The 17,565-nt window shown below is 45.4% G+C and overlaps 1 protein-coding gene across 1 annotated transcript in view; it reads left to right on the forward strand.

The window, feature by feature from the left end:
* LAMC3 (laminin subunit gamma 3) overlaps positions 1-17,542 on the forward strand; it is a 57,057-nt gene extending 39,515 nt beyond the window's left edge. The window contains exons 14-28 of the mRNA XM_063316443.1: positions 161-406; positions 1,459-1,612; positions 2,104-2,246; positions 2,465-2,643; positions 3,308-3,452; positions 4,573-4,778; positions 7,130-7,206; positions 8,475-8,609; positions 9,384-9,501; positions 10,424-10,591; positions 11,554-11,656; positions 13,850-14,049; positions 14,609-14,755; positions 14,832-14,931; positions 17,070-17,542. Coding sequence (XP_063172513.1) covers positions 161-406; positions 1,459-1,612; positions 2,104-2,246; positions 2,465-2,643; positions 3,308-3,452; positions 4,573-4,778; positions 7,130-7,206; positions 8,475-8,609; positions 9,384-9,501; positions 10,424-10,591; positions 11,554-11,656; positions 13,850-14,049; positions 14,609-14,755; positions 14,832-14,931; positions 17,070-17,299 — 2,351 coding nt within the window. The 3' untranslated portion in view covers positions 17,300-17,542. The remainder of the gene's footprint in view (positions 1-160; positions 407-1,458; positions 1,613-2,103; positions 2,247-2,464; positions 2,644-3,307; positions 3,453-4,572; positions 4,779-7,129; positions 7,207-8,474; positions 8,610-9,383; positions 9,502-10,423; positions 10,592-11,553; positions 11,657-13,849; positions 14,050-14,608; positions 14,756-14,831; positions 14,932-17,069) is intronic.
* Positions 17,543-17,565: the final 23 nt, after the last annotated feature.

The raw sequence follows: 17,565 nt of genomic DNA on the forward strand, positions 1-17,565 counted from the left end.
GTTGGCAGACTTGTTATTTCAAAAATCTACCAGACCTGTTTGGCCACGGAGAAAAACAGGAATCCTGCCTGTGCTTTAGACCCTGGAGTCTTTGCAAAATTATTCTTCCTAGCATCATCATCATCATCATCACTGAAAATATTCCTTTTGCACTCTTCAGGGCGGCTCTGTGAATTGTGCGATGAAGGCTTCTTCGGGGACCCTCTGGGAAGAAACGGATCCGTGCGCCGTTGCAGCAGCTGCGATTGCAGCGGCAACGTGGACGCCAACGCGGTGGGCAACTGCGACGCTTCCACGGGCCAGTGTCTACGCTGCTTGTACAACACAGCAGGGGAACATTGCGAGAGGTGCCAAGCGGGCTTCTACGGAAACCCTTTGGCTGCCAACCCAGCCATCAAGTGTGCACGTGAGTCCTCCAGCTAAGTGCGAGAACTGTCCCAAAGGCTTCCAGGGTAGCAAATGTGGCAGGAAGCCATCCTGCCAGCAAAGCAGACGCACCGTGGTTGTGAGTGATCAGATCAAGGCTCCCTTTGATCGCAAGGAGGCACAAGCGGTGGCATGCCGCCAAACCCCTGCGAACGTTGCCTCCGTGTTGCCACTGTTAAGGCGACGGAAGGGAAACATGGAACATGCCTAAGAAGGGGTTGTCTTTATAGGCAGTTGGGCTTGCTTTGTTTCCGTTTGATTTGAAGGTCACGACATCCCGTTCAGCTTTTTCGCTTTGCCCCATCTCTTGATTCGGCCCCACCAATTTGGCCGTGCTCACTTTACGCAGCCCAGCCCCTGGCACAATCGTTCCTTATTTGCCAAGATTTCCAGACATGAAACCATCACCATGAGTACTAACTCGACCTTTATTGTAAAGTTACAGTAACAGAATCGTGTTACTTTTACTCTCCAGAAAAGTAGGGAGGGTCCCTTCTGAGATGCTTCCCACGCCCTGTTTCCTTCTGTGGGCTCAGCTGCCTCTTATCTGACCGTTGTCTAGTCTGCGGCTCTTCCTCCTGTCTCCCAAGGTCATTCTCACAACCCATTACGCTATTCCTGACCTCCAACTGAAAAAAGTGGCAGTTGCATACCCTTGTTTGCTCATTCAAGAGCCTCTTCCAACAATCTGTGATGGGTCAAGAGGAAATGAAACAGCCAGCTAATCCAGGACAGCAGTAAGCTCTCCTCACTGGCATCAGTGCAGGATGAATGAGCAAGGTGACTTGTATTAGCTGCCTACTATAGTGGCAGGCAGACCTCTTCAAAAGGGCCAGATTCCAAGGTTCTGATCCCACTTCTGCCACCATGAAGTCCTAAATCAGCTCTTTCCAGAATGCTCACAGTAGTAACACTCAAGAGTCCTGGTTGAGTCAGGAACTTAAACCAATAGCTATAACTGTGCAGTTCTTTAGCCCATTGGTTGTATTTCAGGATAAGGCTGTTTCTCCTTCTCTCTCTCTTTCCTCCCAGCCTGCAACTGTAATCCTGGAGGCTCTGCCCATGGGCCAGAAGCTTGTGACCCTGTTTCTGGCCAGTGTCGCTGCCTCCCCAGTGTAACTGGACGGGAGTGTACCCAGTGTGCCGGCGGCTATTTTGATCTACGGCCAGGACTGGGGTGCAGAAGGTAATAGGAGTGGGACTGGAGGAAAAGAAGGGGAAGAAAGTTACAGAAAAAAGCGGAACTGGGGTATGTAACACAGCTTCCTTCAATGGGTGGCTTCTAGATATGTTGGGATTATGTCTCTTCAAATTCCCTGTGCTCTTTGGTTCTCTAGATCAGTGTTTCTCAACCTTGGCAACTTTAAGATGTGTGGACTTCAACTTCCAGAATTCCCCAGCCAGCATGCTGGGAGTTGAATTCTGGGAGTTGAAGTCCACACGTGCTGAGCAGGGAATTCTGGGAGTTGAAGTCCACACGTGCTGAGCGGGGAATTCTGGGAGCTGAAGTCCACACGTGCTGAATGGGGAATTCTGGGAGTTGAAGTCCACACATCTCAAAGTTGCCAAGGCTGAAAAACCCTGCTCCAGGTGATAGTCAGCAACTGGTGCCTTTCCCGTCCAAGGAGAGCCATGCGACATTGAACTAAACGTTTTCTCTTCTCTCTTCCCCCCAAGTTGCCAGTGCCACCCAGTGGGGGCCCAGAACAACACTTGCCACCCCATCACAGGGCAATGCATCTGCCATCCTGGCGTGGCAGGGCTGCCGTGTGACCAGTGCCAGGCTGCGTTCTTCGGCTTCTCTTCCCGAGGCTGCCGAGGTAGGCTCAGCCCCCGTTGACTCCTTTCGCAAAGGACTTCACTGACTCGTCCTGGGGAAGGCGGGGGGGGCTCATCTGGATCCCCGATAAAACCCTCCAAATCAGGCTCTCCCTGTCCGAGATAATTTCTTCTCCGTTTTGCACCCACCGAAGAGGACCATTTGGCAGGGATGAGCTCTCTCCCCTGAATGCATTGACCATTTTTCATTTCCTTCCAGCCTGCAACTGTTCCCAGATTGGTTCAGTCTCCCTCCAGTGCCACAACAACAGCACGTGTGTGTGCAGTAAGGGCTTTGTGGGTTTCAAGTGTGACCAGTGTGATGTTAACTACTTTTTTGACCTGGAAAGTCAGCAATGCCAGGAGTGCCCTCTCTGTTACAGCCTTGTGAAAGAGGAGGTAGGATTCCCTCTGCCAGAGTTGTCTGCTTTGATCAGCCAAGTCGTCAGTCGATCAGCCTTCTGGTTCATTGGAATATCGACTTTCTTGATCAGCCTTTTAATCCCCTTAACAGAATGTCAACCAGCCTGCCGGTCAGCTTCCTTAAATATACACAGGTAGTCCTCGCTTAACAACGGTAATTGGGACCGGCAGCTCTGTCGCTAAGTGACACGGTCTTAAAGCACGATGTCATGTGACCACGTTGCAAGTTTTGGCCCTTCCGGTTGCCATCGTTAAGCGAATCCCGCAACGTCGCTAAGCCCAATGTCACATGGTTGCCGTTCGCAACCTCCTGCTGGCTTTCCCGTTGAATTTGCCTGTCAGAAGCCGGCAGAGAAGGTCACAAATGGTGATCACGTGACTGTGGGATGTTGCGACGTCATGATGGTGAGCCAGTCGGTCGTCAAGTGCCCAAATCGCAATCACATCACTGTGGGGACGCAGCGATGGCCACAACTACGAGGACCCATCGTAAGTCCCCCTCGTTCAGTGCCGTCGTAACTCCAGTCGCTGAACAAGTAGTCGTTAAGTGAGGACTATCTGCATGGCTTCCCAGTCTACACGTTTGGGGAGCTGATGTCTTCCTCCAAGACTGACTCAAGTTGACCTCTTTCCTGTGCAGACAGACAGACTGAAGGACCAGCTGACAGAAATGGAAGCGTGGCTGCAGAAGCCCAGCTGCGATCGATCAAAAGCAGAATATTACCATGTTATGCTTGGGGAGACCCAGCGTGGAGACCAGCTCCACCATCAGTACCTGCTGGAAGGTAAAAAAAAAAGGGCTGGTTGGAGAGAGGATTGTCCTGTGAAGAACAGGAGACACCACCTTTCTTGGACAAAAAGGACTGGGGCCCCAGAGAAGATTAGAAAAAGGAGTATAGAGTGAAACATTAAATGAACTTTATTATTTTGCTTTGGATAATTTAATTCTGTTAACGTTCGCAGAGTTACAGTAGCATCCATCACCTCTGGGTTGAGCTATAGGGCTTCAGAAGGACTGAAGAATTACATAAACCATAAAAATATTATCTGATGGGCATTCTATCCCATACAGGTAGTCCTCACTTAATGACCATTCATTTAGTGATGGTTTGGGCTTACAATGGCACTTAAAAAGCCAACTTATGACCGGTCCTCACACTTACGACCGTCATAGTATCCCCATGGTCATGTGATCGTGATTCAGGCATTTGGCAACCGGTTCACATTTATGACTGCCACAGCATCCTGCAGTCACCTGATCGCCATTTGTGACCTTCCCAGCCAGCTTCCAGCAAGCAAAATCAATGGGAACCACACAATTCGCTTAAGAACCACGTGGTTCACTTAACGGTCATGTGATTTGCTTAATGACCACCGCAAAAATGGTTGCAAAGTCAGATCAGATTCGCTTAACAACTGCATCGCTTTGTGTCCAAAAGTCCAGTCCCAATTGTGGTTGTTAAGCGAGGACTACCTGTATGGACGTGCATGTGTGTGTGCGCACACACACACAAATCAACAGAACAGGCTAGAGGACGAGTCAGAGGTATAATGGGAGTAATCTTGTAAATCAGGTGGGCCTGACTGTTGAGTACCTGTGTGTTGGAGGAAAGGAAAGGCAGGGACGCTTGGGCTGGACCTTCTGGCAAACTTCTCCTGGCTTTCAGCGTCCACCCAATCTCCATGCCTTGTTTCCAAACATTCACAAGCCGGTTTGTTTGCCTCTGGGCCAGGGAAGCGTTGGAACGGCAGGACGTGAAGATACATGTCTCCTCAACCACCAGGCCAGTGGAAGGGCCATATTGCCTTGTCTTCCCTCCCCACCCCATCCCCCCGTTTCTCGTGGCCCAGCTCCAGAGGCATGGACCAGGAGAGCCCACCCGAACGATGACGTGTTGGTTACAGGTACCAAAGCCGCTTTCTTGGAGAAGATGGCTGAGCTGAGGGACCTGGTGGATGATGCGCACCGTCGGCTGAGGACCACCAGCAGCAGCATCGGCTGTGACAGCCACCGGGCTGCCAAAACATGTGGGCTGCTTTCTGACATTTCTTCCACCCTGCAGTTCACCCATCGGGAGATCCACATGGCCACTGAGATACTGGAGACCATGGTACCCGAGATATGCCCATCTCTCTTTCTCCACTCCCACCACAGTCCTTAAGGCTGTGGGGTTCTTATTAAGCTCAGGCCCAGCTTGCTGCTTCTCCTGTCTCCACCTGTTGATCGATCTATCCATGCAAAACCAGAGGGGGAGATATGGGGTGGGTGGGAAAAGGTTGGGGTGACATTTTTTTGATTCCCTCTCGTACCACCTCAATGTCCATAATGCACTGCCACAGAGTGATTGGCCTCAAGCAGTCAGTGCCACAAGGAGGGGAAACTGAATGTCAGAATGAGGATTTGTGATCCCAATTTCTAAGCAGTCCTCCAGCTGAGCGTTGGGGGCGATCAAAGGCTGGTTGGGATATAAAAAGAGACAATTTCATAACGAACGCAGAAAAGTGTGCATTTTTTCCGCAGCCACAGAGGCCAGCTGGATCCATTTCCACCGACGTCCTCTTTGCTTCCAAGCTATTGGTATCTAATTTGGAAGAACACAGGCATCTGCTGAAACTAATGAGTCTTTCAAAACAAAATTAATGGGGGAAAATAAAGTTCTGCTCCAAAGGGGGCTACTGAGCACTTACAAACCAAATCCCCTCCCCTTCCAAACACAACAAGGATCAAGACACCACAGATTCCATCCAAGATACAGCTACAGTCCCACAACGCTATTAACTTGGATTCCATACACCGGAAACTGAGTTAATGAAATTAAATCACTAAACAAGCCAACTTGGAACAAAACCAACTGAGCCAATAGAGTCTATAGGCCCTCCCCACCCAGATAACCTCCCTCTGTTTGTAGCCAGGGTTCCAAGATAGACTGCTCCTGGGCATGGAGGCTCTACTGGACCGCCGTCGTAAATATGCACATCAGCGAATGCTTTTGCTGGATTTGAATTCTGCTCTTTAGGGCTGCCCGCACTTAGTTTACAGAGCCCACTGCAAATTATTGAAGCAAATTTATGTGTCACTGGCTTGCAAACCAGGTATAAATCAGTAACCTCTATCTGCCTGTCTATTTATCTGTCACTCATCTGCAATTGGCTTTATAGCCCCACTTGCAAATGTTTGTTTGTTTATTTGTAATTGACTTGCAGAGCCAATTGTAAATCATTTGCATGTGTTTATTCCTTTAAAATTGGCTCCCAGTGCCCAATGTAAATTATGAGTACGCACTTGTTTATTTGTGTGCCATTGGCGCCCCATGCCAATAGTAAGTGATTAAGACGTAAGTTGCTTGTTTATCTTTCAATGGCAGTTGCAAACGAGTGGAACTTGCTTATTTATCTGTAGTTGGCTTACAGTGCCAAGTGCACATTATTTTAATTTTTTTTAAAGAAAGGCTCTTGAGTCAATGGCTTTGTGGATGCATCCACATTCATGTTCTTAGTTTTGGCCGTAATAAAGAAGAGGTTTGTTATGTCCTGTTTCAGGAAACTTAGATTATCCTGAAGAACTTCCACCCAGTTTATAATAAATACAATCCAACCTTATTTAGTTTTTCAGCTCAATCAAAGTTTGCTAGCTGACGCCACCTAGTGGGGAAATGAATTTTTTTCACTCCCCAATGACAACATTTTCTTTAAAACCCCCGATTTTAACTCCTGCATCAAATGAATAACAATAAAATCTTACAATAGTAGGAAATGAAAGGAGGGAGGGAAAGTGTGGGGGGGAGCCTGCAATCATCACTCAATTAACCCTTACAGGTAGTCCTCACTTAACAACCATTTGTTTAGTGATGGTTCGGACTTACAATGGTGTTAAAAAAAACAACTTACCACCAGTTCTCACACTTATGACCGTTGCAGTGTCCCCATGGTCATGTGATCACTAATTGGGCGCTTGGCAACCGGTTCTCATTTATGGCCATCGCAGCATCCCATGGTCACATGATCACCATTTTCAACCTTCCCAGCTGGCTTCTGGCAAGCAAAATCAATGGGGAACCTTCTGATTCACTTAATGACCATGTGGTTAGCTTAACAGCCACGGCAATTCACTTAACAACTGCTGCAAAAAAGGTGGTAAACTTGGGTCAGATTCACTTAATGACCACTTCGCTTAGCAATCAAAATTCCAGTTCCAGTTGTGGTCGTTAAGCGAGGACTACCTGTATATTAAACAGAAAAGGGTTTAGTATACTTTTAAAAACAGATATTTCAAAATATCTATCTTCCCATTGCCCATTCAAAAATGATGGCAAATTATTCTCTCCCCACACCCTTATCTCTGAGGATTTTTCGTCCCCTCCATATTATGAAGCATTTCTTATTTCCACTAACCTCAACTCTCTCAAGCTACAGCCAGAAGCAAAAGAACAATTTTCCTTTATTTTTTTCCCCACCCTGCTAGGAATTTTCTTCTGAAATTTCCTATCAGTCTGCAAACTGGAGCCGCCATGCAGCCAAGGCCAGCGCATTGGCCCGCAGGTAAGTTTAAGCCAACTGCATCATTCTTCTTTGGATTGCACACTGGTTTATTTAGTCACTTAATCAGCGAAAAGAACAGTCTGATTAAAATATCTGGCATGGTTTGGGTATAGGGACTGTCCAAATGCAATCTTTTTGCATGCATCTTCGGAAAAGAATATATTTTTGGACTTCTGCAAAGTTTGTGAGCTGCCCAAGGTTATGGTTACAATGGGGGGGGGGGGATGTAAGTCTTTAAAAATAAATTAAAAAATAAATTTAAATGGCCTTTTGTGTGGGTGAGAGCATTTTGGTTACAGAAAGAATCTAAGCTCCAAAAGTGTTTTTCCTCTTAGCAAATAATTCTTTTGAGGGTTAGGGTGGGGAAGGGGGCAGCCAGGGAGGCTGCAGAGGCATAGAGAGATGGGAACAGACAATCCTCTCCCCAGCCCTCCACAGCCTCCTTGGCTTCCCACCTTAATCCCCAGGGGAGATACAAGGGGAGAGGCTTATTCAGAGGAGGAAATGGGGGCAGCCAAAGAGGCTGCAGAGGGACACAGAAAGAGGGAAACACAGTCCCCTCTCCAGCCATCTGCAGCCTCCCTGGCTTCCCACCCATGGGGAAGACCTCTGGAAGGCTCTCTTCAGATTGGGAAGGGTGAGCAGCCAGGGAGGCTGCAGAGGCATAGAGAGATGGAGAACAGGCCATCCTCACTTCATTGTTCTGCAGCCTCCTTGGCTTCTCACCTTTCCATTCAATCCCAAGGGAAGACTTCAGGGGAATTGTTCTTCCTAGGGGGCTTTTCCAGATGGGGACGTGAGGGCGGCCAGGGAGGCTGCAGAGGGGCAGAGGGATGGGGAATAGTCAGTCCTCTCTCCAGCTCTCCGCAGCCTCCCTGGCTTCCCTCCTTTTCATCCAATCCCAGTGGTAAAGCTGCTGGACTAGGAGCAGGACACCCAGGATCTAGTCCACCATCAGCCACAGAAGCACATGGGTAGACTGTGGGCCAGGAAGTCTCTCTCAGCCCAGCCTACCTGACAGGGTGGGTGGCTGCAGGGAAATACGGATCTCCCACTGCCCCTGGCTCTAAGGCCATACCAAACAAAAGGGCTACGTGATATCCAAATGCTGTACATGAGAACGCCAAATGCAATTCTGCAGTTCCTTGAGCATAAGGTGGCATACGAGAGGAAGGCATTTCTGAGAATGAGCGGACCGGTTTGCGCAGACCGTTAGGCCAGGGGGCGTGCGCCACCGAAATCACCATGTTGGGGTTTCCTTTCTGCAGCCATGCTGAAATTGCATCCCTGGCGGAAGACCTCGCCAGGAGGGCTGTCCTCGCCTCCAAATCGAGTTACCATCTTCTGCAAAATGTCGCAAACGGCAGCGCGATGCAGGAGTTCAGGCAAGAGGTGGAAGAGAGGTGAGTCGAGCAGACTGGCACCTGCTTGAGGCTGTGCCCCATGGGCATTCTGAGTTGGTAGTCCAGAGCATCTGGAAGGACCCACTTCAGGGTCTTCAGCTTGCAAATGTCTCCAGCGAGACCTGTCTTCTAAGGAATTTATTTTTTGAACGTCCAAAGCACAAGAAGCGATGTTAGATGAGGGTGACGTTCCCTTCATGCATTTTTCACTCCCTTGCGTGACCAAGCAGAGCCAAAAAGGAGATGCAGAGAGCCTCATTAAACTGTGGAACTCCCAGCCACTAGATGCCTGGATGGGCAATGTGATAAATTGGCGGAGAGGCCTATTCTGCTCAAGAGAGCTACATATTTTCTCTGCGTGCCTAAACCTACATCAGCCATCTTCTGAGATTTGCCCAAGGCCTTCGATCCTTAATTAAGCCAACCTAGATTAAAGTAAACTAAATTGAGGCCAGAAAAACCGAACTGAGTTTGGCGTGGCTTGCCAAGACAGCTCCTAAAAGAACCGGTTAAGCATGTGTGAACGGGGCCTTCATTGGTAGAGCCTGGGGGACGCAGGTGGGAAGACCCCACCAATCCTCCTTTTTGGGGAGAATCAGGATGCTGTTTTAAGAAGGATTGACTCAGCTCTACTTTTTCTTTCCCAGATCTCATTTTCTTCTAGTTTTTGTTAAATACATGGCCATCTGGGGGGGGGGGGGATGACGTCCCACGCAGGCCAAGGCTACTTCTTAAATGGGTCTTGTTGATGATTTGAGAATATTTGCCTTGCAGAGGGGAGAAAATCCAAAGGATTCAGGAAGAGCTTGTCTTGCAGTTGAAAGATGCCAAGGCCATGGTTTCCGTCCACCAGAGCAACACAACCCTGGTGCAAACAGCTGCTTTAGAGCTGGTATGCAGTGCATTAGTTATGGGACGGTATTCTTACATCGTTTGTTCATGTAATCAGTTTTATCTCATATTGGACCAAGTTGCTTATATTTCTTATCCAGCTGATGCCTTTTCCGGATTGATTCCAGGTCTCTTAAATCAGTGTCTCTCAACTTTAGCAACTTTAAGGTGTCTGGACTTCAACTCCCAGAATTCCCCAGCCAGCATGCTTTAAGATGCATGGACTTCAACTCCCAGAGTCCCCTAGCCAGCAAGTTCCCCAGCATACTGGCTGGGGAATTCTGGGAGTTGAAGTCCACCCCTCTTAAAGCTGCTAAGGTTGAGAAACTTTATCATTCCTGCAAAGGAAAGCCTTGTGCTTAACAAGGCTTTGTTAGTCCCTGTTGCTGTTTGAATGGTGGTATGATGAGTACAGTCTTGGGAAATTAGTTTTATTTCTTCGTTTCGTTTAAGTTTTTAGTATGGTACTGTGCAAAGCAGCCTGGAAGATAAATATATAAATATAAATCTACAGAAGTTCCTAGCATGCAAATATATATATATATATATATATATATAGGTTTCCAGAGTTTGGAAAAGAGAAATGAAGGTAATGGGGGGAATAGACTTATAGTTTGGTTTAAATGTGGAATGAGGCAAAATTAAGCAGGAAAAAAAAACATATCTTTTCCATTAGGTTGTTCCCTTAATTGCATGGAATTCAGCGTACTCGCCTGTAGGCAGAGTCTAGTCGCCTATGGAGAGCAGGGGAGTGCTTAAACATTAAGGCTGATTTATGGAGTATAAGCCACACTGGGGGGCCCAGATGGGCAAAAAACAACAACCCCAAACAACCTACAAATGCCATAATCGTGGTAATTAAACCATCTTCTCAAGTCTGGATAGTTTTTATTTCAATTCAGTAACCCCCCCCCCCCCCCCAGCCTCTGATCCTGCAGCGCCCTCTGATGGAGCAAGCTGGAAATCTTATTCAAAAGGCGGAGGAAATTAAAGAACTCGTTGGGAGGAAACACCGGCTGGCAACGAACAGATCCTTGGTTGTAGGAGCTGAACTACAGAAAAAGCTGCAAAAGATGCAGCCTCTGGAAGAGGTGAGTGCTCTGTGGCTTGACTTGTCCTTCAGTTTGTTCCAAAATCCACTACCCGACCCAGGATGCAAAGAAACAGTCGACTGAGTGTTATCATACAGTGCAATGCAAGATCTTGGCTCTGTTTCATGCCCCATCCCAGATGTCTAAATCAGGTATTACAAGAAGCCTGGAAAGTGCCACAAACTGCTTTCTTTCTAATAAGTAAAGTCCCGGTGATTGGGGGGGGGAGGGAGTGTCTCTTTTTCACAATGAGGACTAGCTACTTTATTCTTATATTAGCTGACAGCTGGGGTTTGGAAAATGGCTAGAGGTTTGCGCTTTCAGGCACCCTCGGGCTGGCAGGATAAACCAGAGAGGAATCACAGCCAGATGAGCTAATTCAATTTTCTTGTAAAGCTACATTGGCAGAATCTCACAAGTCTGAAAGTACAATTCTTTTAAGAGCAATAATAAGAAAGAACTAACTTAGAACAGGAAAAAGGAAAGAGAGAGAGAAAGAGAACTAAAAGTGCAATAAGAAGAGAAAGCAGGAAAACATAGAAAAAAGCAAAATATAAAGAAAGATGTAAAGGCAGATAGAAGCGGCTTCCGATTTCTTCACACAGTTGTAAGTACTATTACATATTAACCTCTCTCTCTAAAGTTACATCGTGACTCTTCTTTCTATAATCTATCCTGTCTCATCATCAAAGCCATAAATCACAAGTTCATTTTTAAAAAAATTTATGCAAAAAGCCCATAAAAGGTTTCCAGTCACCAATAAATGCAGATACTCTCTTTTCTTTAATCAAAGAAATCAATTCATCCATCTCAGCAAGATCTGCCGATTTCACTAGCCATTCCTCCCTAGTGGGGAGTGCCAGATCTTTCCATCTTTGGGCGTATCCTAATCCTGCCACAGTAAACATATACTGAAATAATCTGCCAGGGCTCTTTTCCAACCTGATCTTGCTTTCTCACAGTTACGGCAAAGAGCAAACGATGCCCATGCGCTGGCGGAATCCTCCCTCGCGAAGGGAGAGGCTGCGGTGTCTGGAGCAAAGGCCTTGGTGACAGTGCTGGATGGTAAAGGATAATCCCAACCTCTTAATCTCAAGAATATTTTTTCCAGGAAGGTTAAACTCACACCCAGGCCCTCCTTTTCTGTCTCTGGAGCTAACTTTGAAAGAGAAATGTAGGTCATCCAGAGCTGGCCCTGCCGTGAACTGGAACAAAGTCTTACAGGCAAATTTGGGGGTGCAGAAAAAGGCAGCAAAAAGTGGTTTTTGATTTAATTTAATTATCTGTTTTATTATTTTATTTTATTTTATTTTATTTTTTGGTGAAGCAGCAGTTTGCTTTGGGGGGGAAATATATTTGGGGGAGAATGTCTTTATTCTTTGGGGACTTGCATTTTTGCTTGGCTTTGCTCTAAACTCCAGAATGAGTTGGTGGCAAGAGAGATTTTTCTGCTTTGCATCGGTAAGCAGTTTGCTTGGACTGAGGTGCTCTGCACTTGGATGAAGAAGCGAAAGAAAATAGGCTTGTTTTCGTGGTTTCAGGGAAGTATCTTGGGCAAACTCTATTTTATAGGTCTATCATGAAGGGCAAGGACAAAAAGTGGTGCTTAGAATATTTCTCTAATCCTGTAGTGGAATTACAGGTAGTCCTTGACTTACGACCACAATCGGGACCAGAATTTCCGTTGTACGTTGTTGCAGTTGTAAGTTGAGTCGCCACGTGGCTGGACTCGATTTTACGACCATTTTTACAGCAGCCATTAAGCACTCATTCTGAGGCCAACGTGACTTCGGTCCGTTGTTAAACAAACAGTCATAAGTCGAGGACTCCCTGAATACACACTGTCCATGCTTTTCTGCCGACAGATTATACATACTATTATGCACATCGCACACACTTTTCTGCAGACACCGCAGATCTTCTCTGAACCACCCAGAGATTGTAATATGAGATGGGTGGGGTAGAAATATGATAAGTAAATAAACAAATAAGCTGTTTGCCTAGTCTGAAGGGAACATTCTTTAGCATTCTGGATCTTGGGCGTGTAAAGGAGCAAGAAAACGTGTGTGCCTGCGTGTCTGTGCCTGCGTGTCTGTGTCTGTGTGTCAGGTAGGTTCAGATTCAGGTTCAGATTCCAAGTTTATTTCAGCCAAAGGCCAGTAGAGAACAAAACAATTAACAAACGGTTTAAAAGTAAAAGGGGAAGGCTGGATGTAAAATACAAGCTAAAGGGATAGTACAGAATATTGGTGCTTATTTATCTAAAACTAAGACGTAAAGTTAGAATTCTAAGAGGTAGATTAACATGACATAACAACACAGCATCTCTTTCTATCTATCTATCCTCTATTTCAATCTATATCATCTATTTCTGTCTATCATCTATTTCTATCATCTATTTCTATCTATCATCTATTTCTATCTATCATCTATTTCTGTCTGTCTATCTATTTCTATCTATTTCTATCTCTCTATTTCTATCTCTCTATTTCTATCTCTCTACCTATTTCTATCTCTCTATCATCTATTTCTATCTATCATCTATTTCTATCTATCTATCTATTTCTATTTCTATCTATTTCTATCTATTTCTATCTATTTCTATCTCTATTTCTATCTCTCTATTTCTATCTCTCTACCTATTTCTATCTATCATCTATATCTATCATCTATTTCTATCTATCTATCTATTTCTATCTATTTCTATCTATCGATCTCTCTATCATCTATTTCTATCTCTCTATTTCTATCTATGTATCATCTATTTCTATCTCTTTTTATCTTCCTATCTTTATCATCTCTCTATCATCTATTTCTATCTTTCTCTCTCTCTATCTATCTATCTATAGCATCTATCTCTATCTATCTCTATCTCTCTATCACCTACCTACCTACCTGGTTATTCAGTGTTATTCAAAAGTTAGCCTCTTATGGTGCCAGGTATGAAACATAAAGATGCTAAAGAACCAGGAAGTTGTTGGATTACCATGTGACAAACTGAGCCCAAATAGTCTTGGTCCCCAGCAGCAGCAGGCCTTCAATTTTTTTTCTACATGACAATGAGGACTAGAGCCTTGATGTGTTTTTCTTTCTTCTTAATGGTAACTGGATTACTGAAAAAACGCCTATGAATGATGAGTCCCAGGCTTTCCTTGTAGAGGATATACTTTGTCCAGCTCAAAGCAGGATTTATTTGTTCATTTATTTATTTCTCAAATTTCATCGCCGCCCATATCCAACTTCTCCTTTCTCCCACAGGAATGAAGAACCGGGCTGCGCATCCTAAAGGCCGCACTGTTGTAAAGAGGAAAAGGGTTGCAGTGCGGAACAGGACAGTTGCAGAGGCTCAGAGGAAGATCAGACAGGCCCAGAGAGCTCTGGGCAATTCTGGACCCCTTTCTGCAAAGGCCTTCAAAACTGCCAGTGATGGGGAATCACTCTCCAAGAAAAATGCTAAGGTAGGAGTGTGTTGTGCTTCTAGATCAGTATTTCTCAGCCTCACTAACTTTAAGATTCATGGACTTCAGCTCCCAGAATTTAGCAGCCAACATGCTTTAAGATGCATGGACTTCAATTCCCAGAATTCCCCAACCAGCATGCATGCTTAAAGTTGCTGAGTTGAGAAACACTGGTTTAGACCTTGGCTGATCTTAAAAAAGTATATGTACACACAAATGTTGTTAAATGTTGTATCTGTTGTTTTCTTCTTTTCTTTCTTTTTCTGTGGTTCCATGTTTTTGTTTGGTTTGGTTTGGTTTGGTTTGATAAACAAGGGCCTTTTTTGAAAGGAAAAGAAAAGCTAAGCAGAATTAGACTCTTTTAGTACTTGGATGGGAGACCACTAAGAAATCATGGCTATAAAGGGGAAATGGAAAAGGAGCTGAGAAAAAGGCTACTTTGGTACCAAGGAAAACGCTGTGGATGTGTTTCTGAAATCACCTGTTTTAGAGGGTGGCATGAGGGAAGCTTTATGGATTCACTCCCTTTCCTTCTGTGCTTTACAATTCTTTTCTGCAGGCAGCTGAGGACATGCTAAGGAATGCAAAGCAGGAGAGGAAGCAGGTTGGCCAAGTTTCTGCCAACATTGGTCTTACTATGGCAGAAATCTCCAGACAGGAAGAAAAGGCCAAAGAACTTGGGATCCTGCTTGAGAAACCTGAGGAGGTCAGTCGCCTTTCCTAAGGTACATCAGGGCACAGAGCATTAGAGGAGGCTAATGCAAGAATTGTCTTGTTTGAAGGATGGAGTGGAGATGAGCAGTCTTGGCAAGGACCTCCGAGAAGCCCAACACTCCTTGGAGATGGACATTAGAGCCCTCAACCATCTGCTCTCCAGTCTAGGTGAGTGCCCAAGTCATGACCACATTTAATTAACCAAGATTAGCACAATCCAAGCTGGCCGTGTTGTGTGACTACATTAATCACAGCCGGTGATTAAGCAAGTTGTGTTAAAATAGAGATTTGAAAGGCATCAGAGGGAGGTTGATCGAGCATACCTGTGGATTCGGTTTTACCTGGCAGGGACACACCAGTTCCATGGTTGAGTTTTTAGCATTGCCAGCTACTACCACTAGAGGGCACACTCCTGTTTCCATAAAGATTTTTTTAAAAATCAAATCAAATCACTTTTGAGTTGAGCTTCCATGGAAAAATCCATGTTGTCATCTCAGTGGCTTCCCAGTGCCAAGATTTTGTAATCCAGCCTGCTTCAATTAATAAACCTAAGAGATTATCTCATATGCCAATCCTTTTCCACTCTGTCTTCCACTGAGCCTTTATAATAGCCTCTCTGCAGGCAGAAATCAAGCAGGTCAGCCGTGTTTAATGGCATGGCTTGAGACAAGCTTTCCATACTTGATTTTTACTGGCCAAAAAAGGGGCAATTAAAGCCATTGAGCCCAAAAGTATTTCCATTTCGGAAAATACTTATTTAAAGATTTATTTGAAGCCAGGGATGTGTCACGGTGAAGAAGATGGGATAACACCAGGAGACCCCACTTTAAGTCCTGGGAGGACTTAGGGCCAACCGCAATCTGGTAGCCTGTCCTACTTCACAGGGTTGTGCTGATGGGGGAAAATAAGCACATATCAAATAAAATGACTAAATCCTAACAGCTTTTAAATTAATACCCTGTATTTCTGTCTAGAGTCAAACCATTGGAGTGGCTTAAAAGCAATCAGATCAATGAAGTATTCCAGGGTTACTCCTAACATTTTTGGACCATTTGTTTGTTTGTTTGTTTATTTATAAGATTTATATGGCCGCCCATCTTAAACAATTCTGGGTGTCTCACAACAACAGTAAAACCAGTAAATATAAAACAACCTTCTCAAATTGGACTTCAACTCCCAGAATTCCCCAGCCAGAAATCGAATGTGCTTGAATAACCCAGTGGGTCCTTGGCCACATCTCAGAAAGGCCTCTGTAGAAATTGGGGAGCCAGTGCAAACAAACACTGCTTATTTTGCTGCTGTTTGAACAGCAAACTAAGTCTAACATAGTTAGAATTTGCAATATTTACAGACAGCAGTTTGGTCTGTCTAGATCAAGGAGGGGTTTTGGCAGGAGTGCACAACACGGGATTTTTTTTAGCTTTTATGCCTGATGCAGAAACTCACACTTTCTGTTTCTCTCTCCTTTTTTTCTTGATCCCAGCTGGGCTGGAAGACAACAAGCCTGGGCTCACACTGGTGGAAGCTGGGTCCCTGAATTAACCCATTGTCCGGCTTGGCACTTAGATTCAGCCATCATCCAAAGTTAGCTCTAGCTAAAACACTAAGCCTTTTGCCTGAGCCTTTAACTGACCAGGCAAAGATTGTTTGGAAAAGGGTTAAAGTATACCCCCTGAAAGGAAAAATTAGTGAGGAATCCCGGGCAATATTCAGCTGAGCATAAACTGCAAAGTTATAGCACAGAGAAAGGATAGAACAAAAACTAAGACAGTGGAAAGCGGGGAGTCATTCCAAATTTCACTTCAAATCTGTCTTTACTTTCTGCCAATAGCATCCAAGGGCCCGTAAGGGATCTCGGAAGGCAGAGGGAACACAGAACAGGTTCTGGAAAGGGTGTAAGGGATAAATTCATAGGCGGGAAATTAGGGGTAGAAAGATTTAGAAAAATCAGAAGCACAGTTGCATTGTAACGCAAAGATTGGCTGTAGAGTCAGGAAGATCACCTTGATGGAAATATGTAAAATCTCTTCCCTAGGCCAAAGGGCTGAAACATTTTTTAAGTCCAGAGCAATGAGATAAGCCGCTCAGAAAGACACCTCCCTAATTCACTGGAGTATAAGAAGGGGGGGACATCCAGCACAATCAGACTTGCAAGATTGTTATTACAGCCAAACTCAGTCAAAGTAGTTTTAGCCCTCCTGTGGAGCTGACTTCCTAGTCTAGTCTACCTGGCAGGGCTGATGTTGGAGCTGTGATCTCCATTCTAATGGCAGCCCCCATGTGAACACTATGTTCTGCTTCCCCAGGAAACCTGGATCAGTCTGTGGCTGTGCTCCAAGCGAGCCAGGTCCAGCTGGCAAGCTTGCGGCTGCGCCTGGTGGGGCCTGGTACCCTGAATCAGACACTGGGCATCTTGGAACAGGAAGCTGAGCAGCAACAGGAGAAGTTGGAGGCCTTTGAGCAAGATCTGGAGGAGATCCAGAGTGACAAGGAAAACCTAGAAGCCATTCTTCGGAGCTTGCCCAGCAGCTGTTAGAGCTGAAAGGAGACTGAAAGAGGCTGGTGCCTAAGAAACTGTCATAGAATGAAGGCTGGTATGAATGAAATAAGCATAGATACTTTTTAAAAGAAATGTTCCCAGAATGCTATTGGTGAAGGAGTCAAAAGTAGGCAGATTGAGCCATCTTTATTAGGGACAGAGAATAGCTTCAGAAGCCATTTGTCGTTCCGTGCTGCCAAGCCATCCTTGACAATAAAACCCTGAAATGGCAATCCCAAACTCGTTGCTGTCATGAGGACTAG

Source organism: Candoia aspera, chromosome 16 (genome assembly GCF_035149785.1).
Source record: "Candoia aspera isolate rCanAsp1 chromosome 16, rCanAsp1.hap2, whole genome shotgun sequence".
In the NCBI taxonomy this organism is placed as follows: Eukaryota; Metazoa; Chordata; class Lepidosauria; order Squamata; family Boidae; genus Candoia; species Candoia aspera.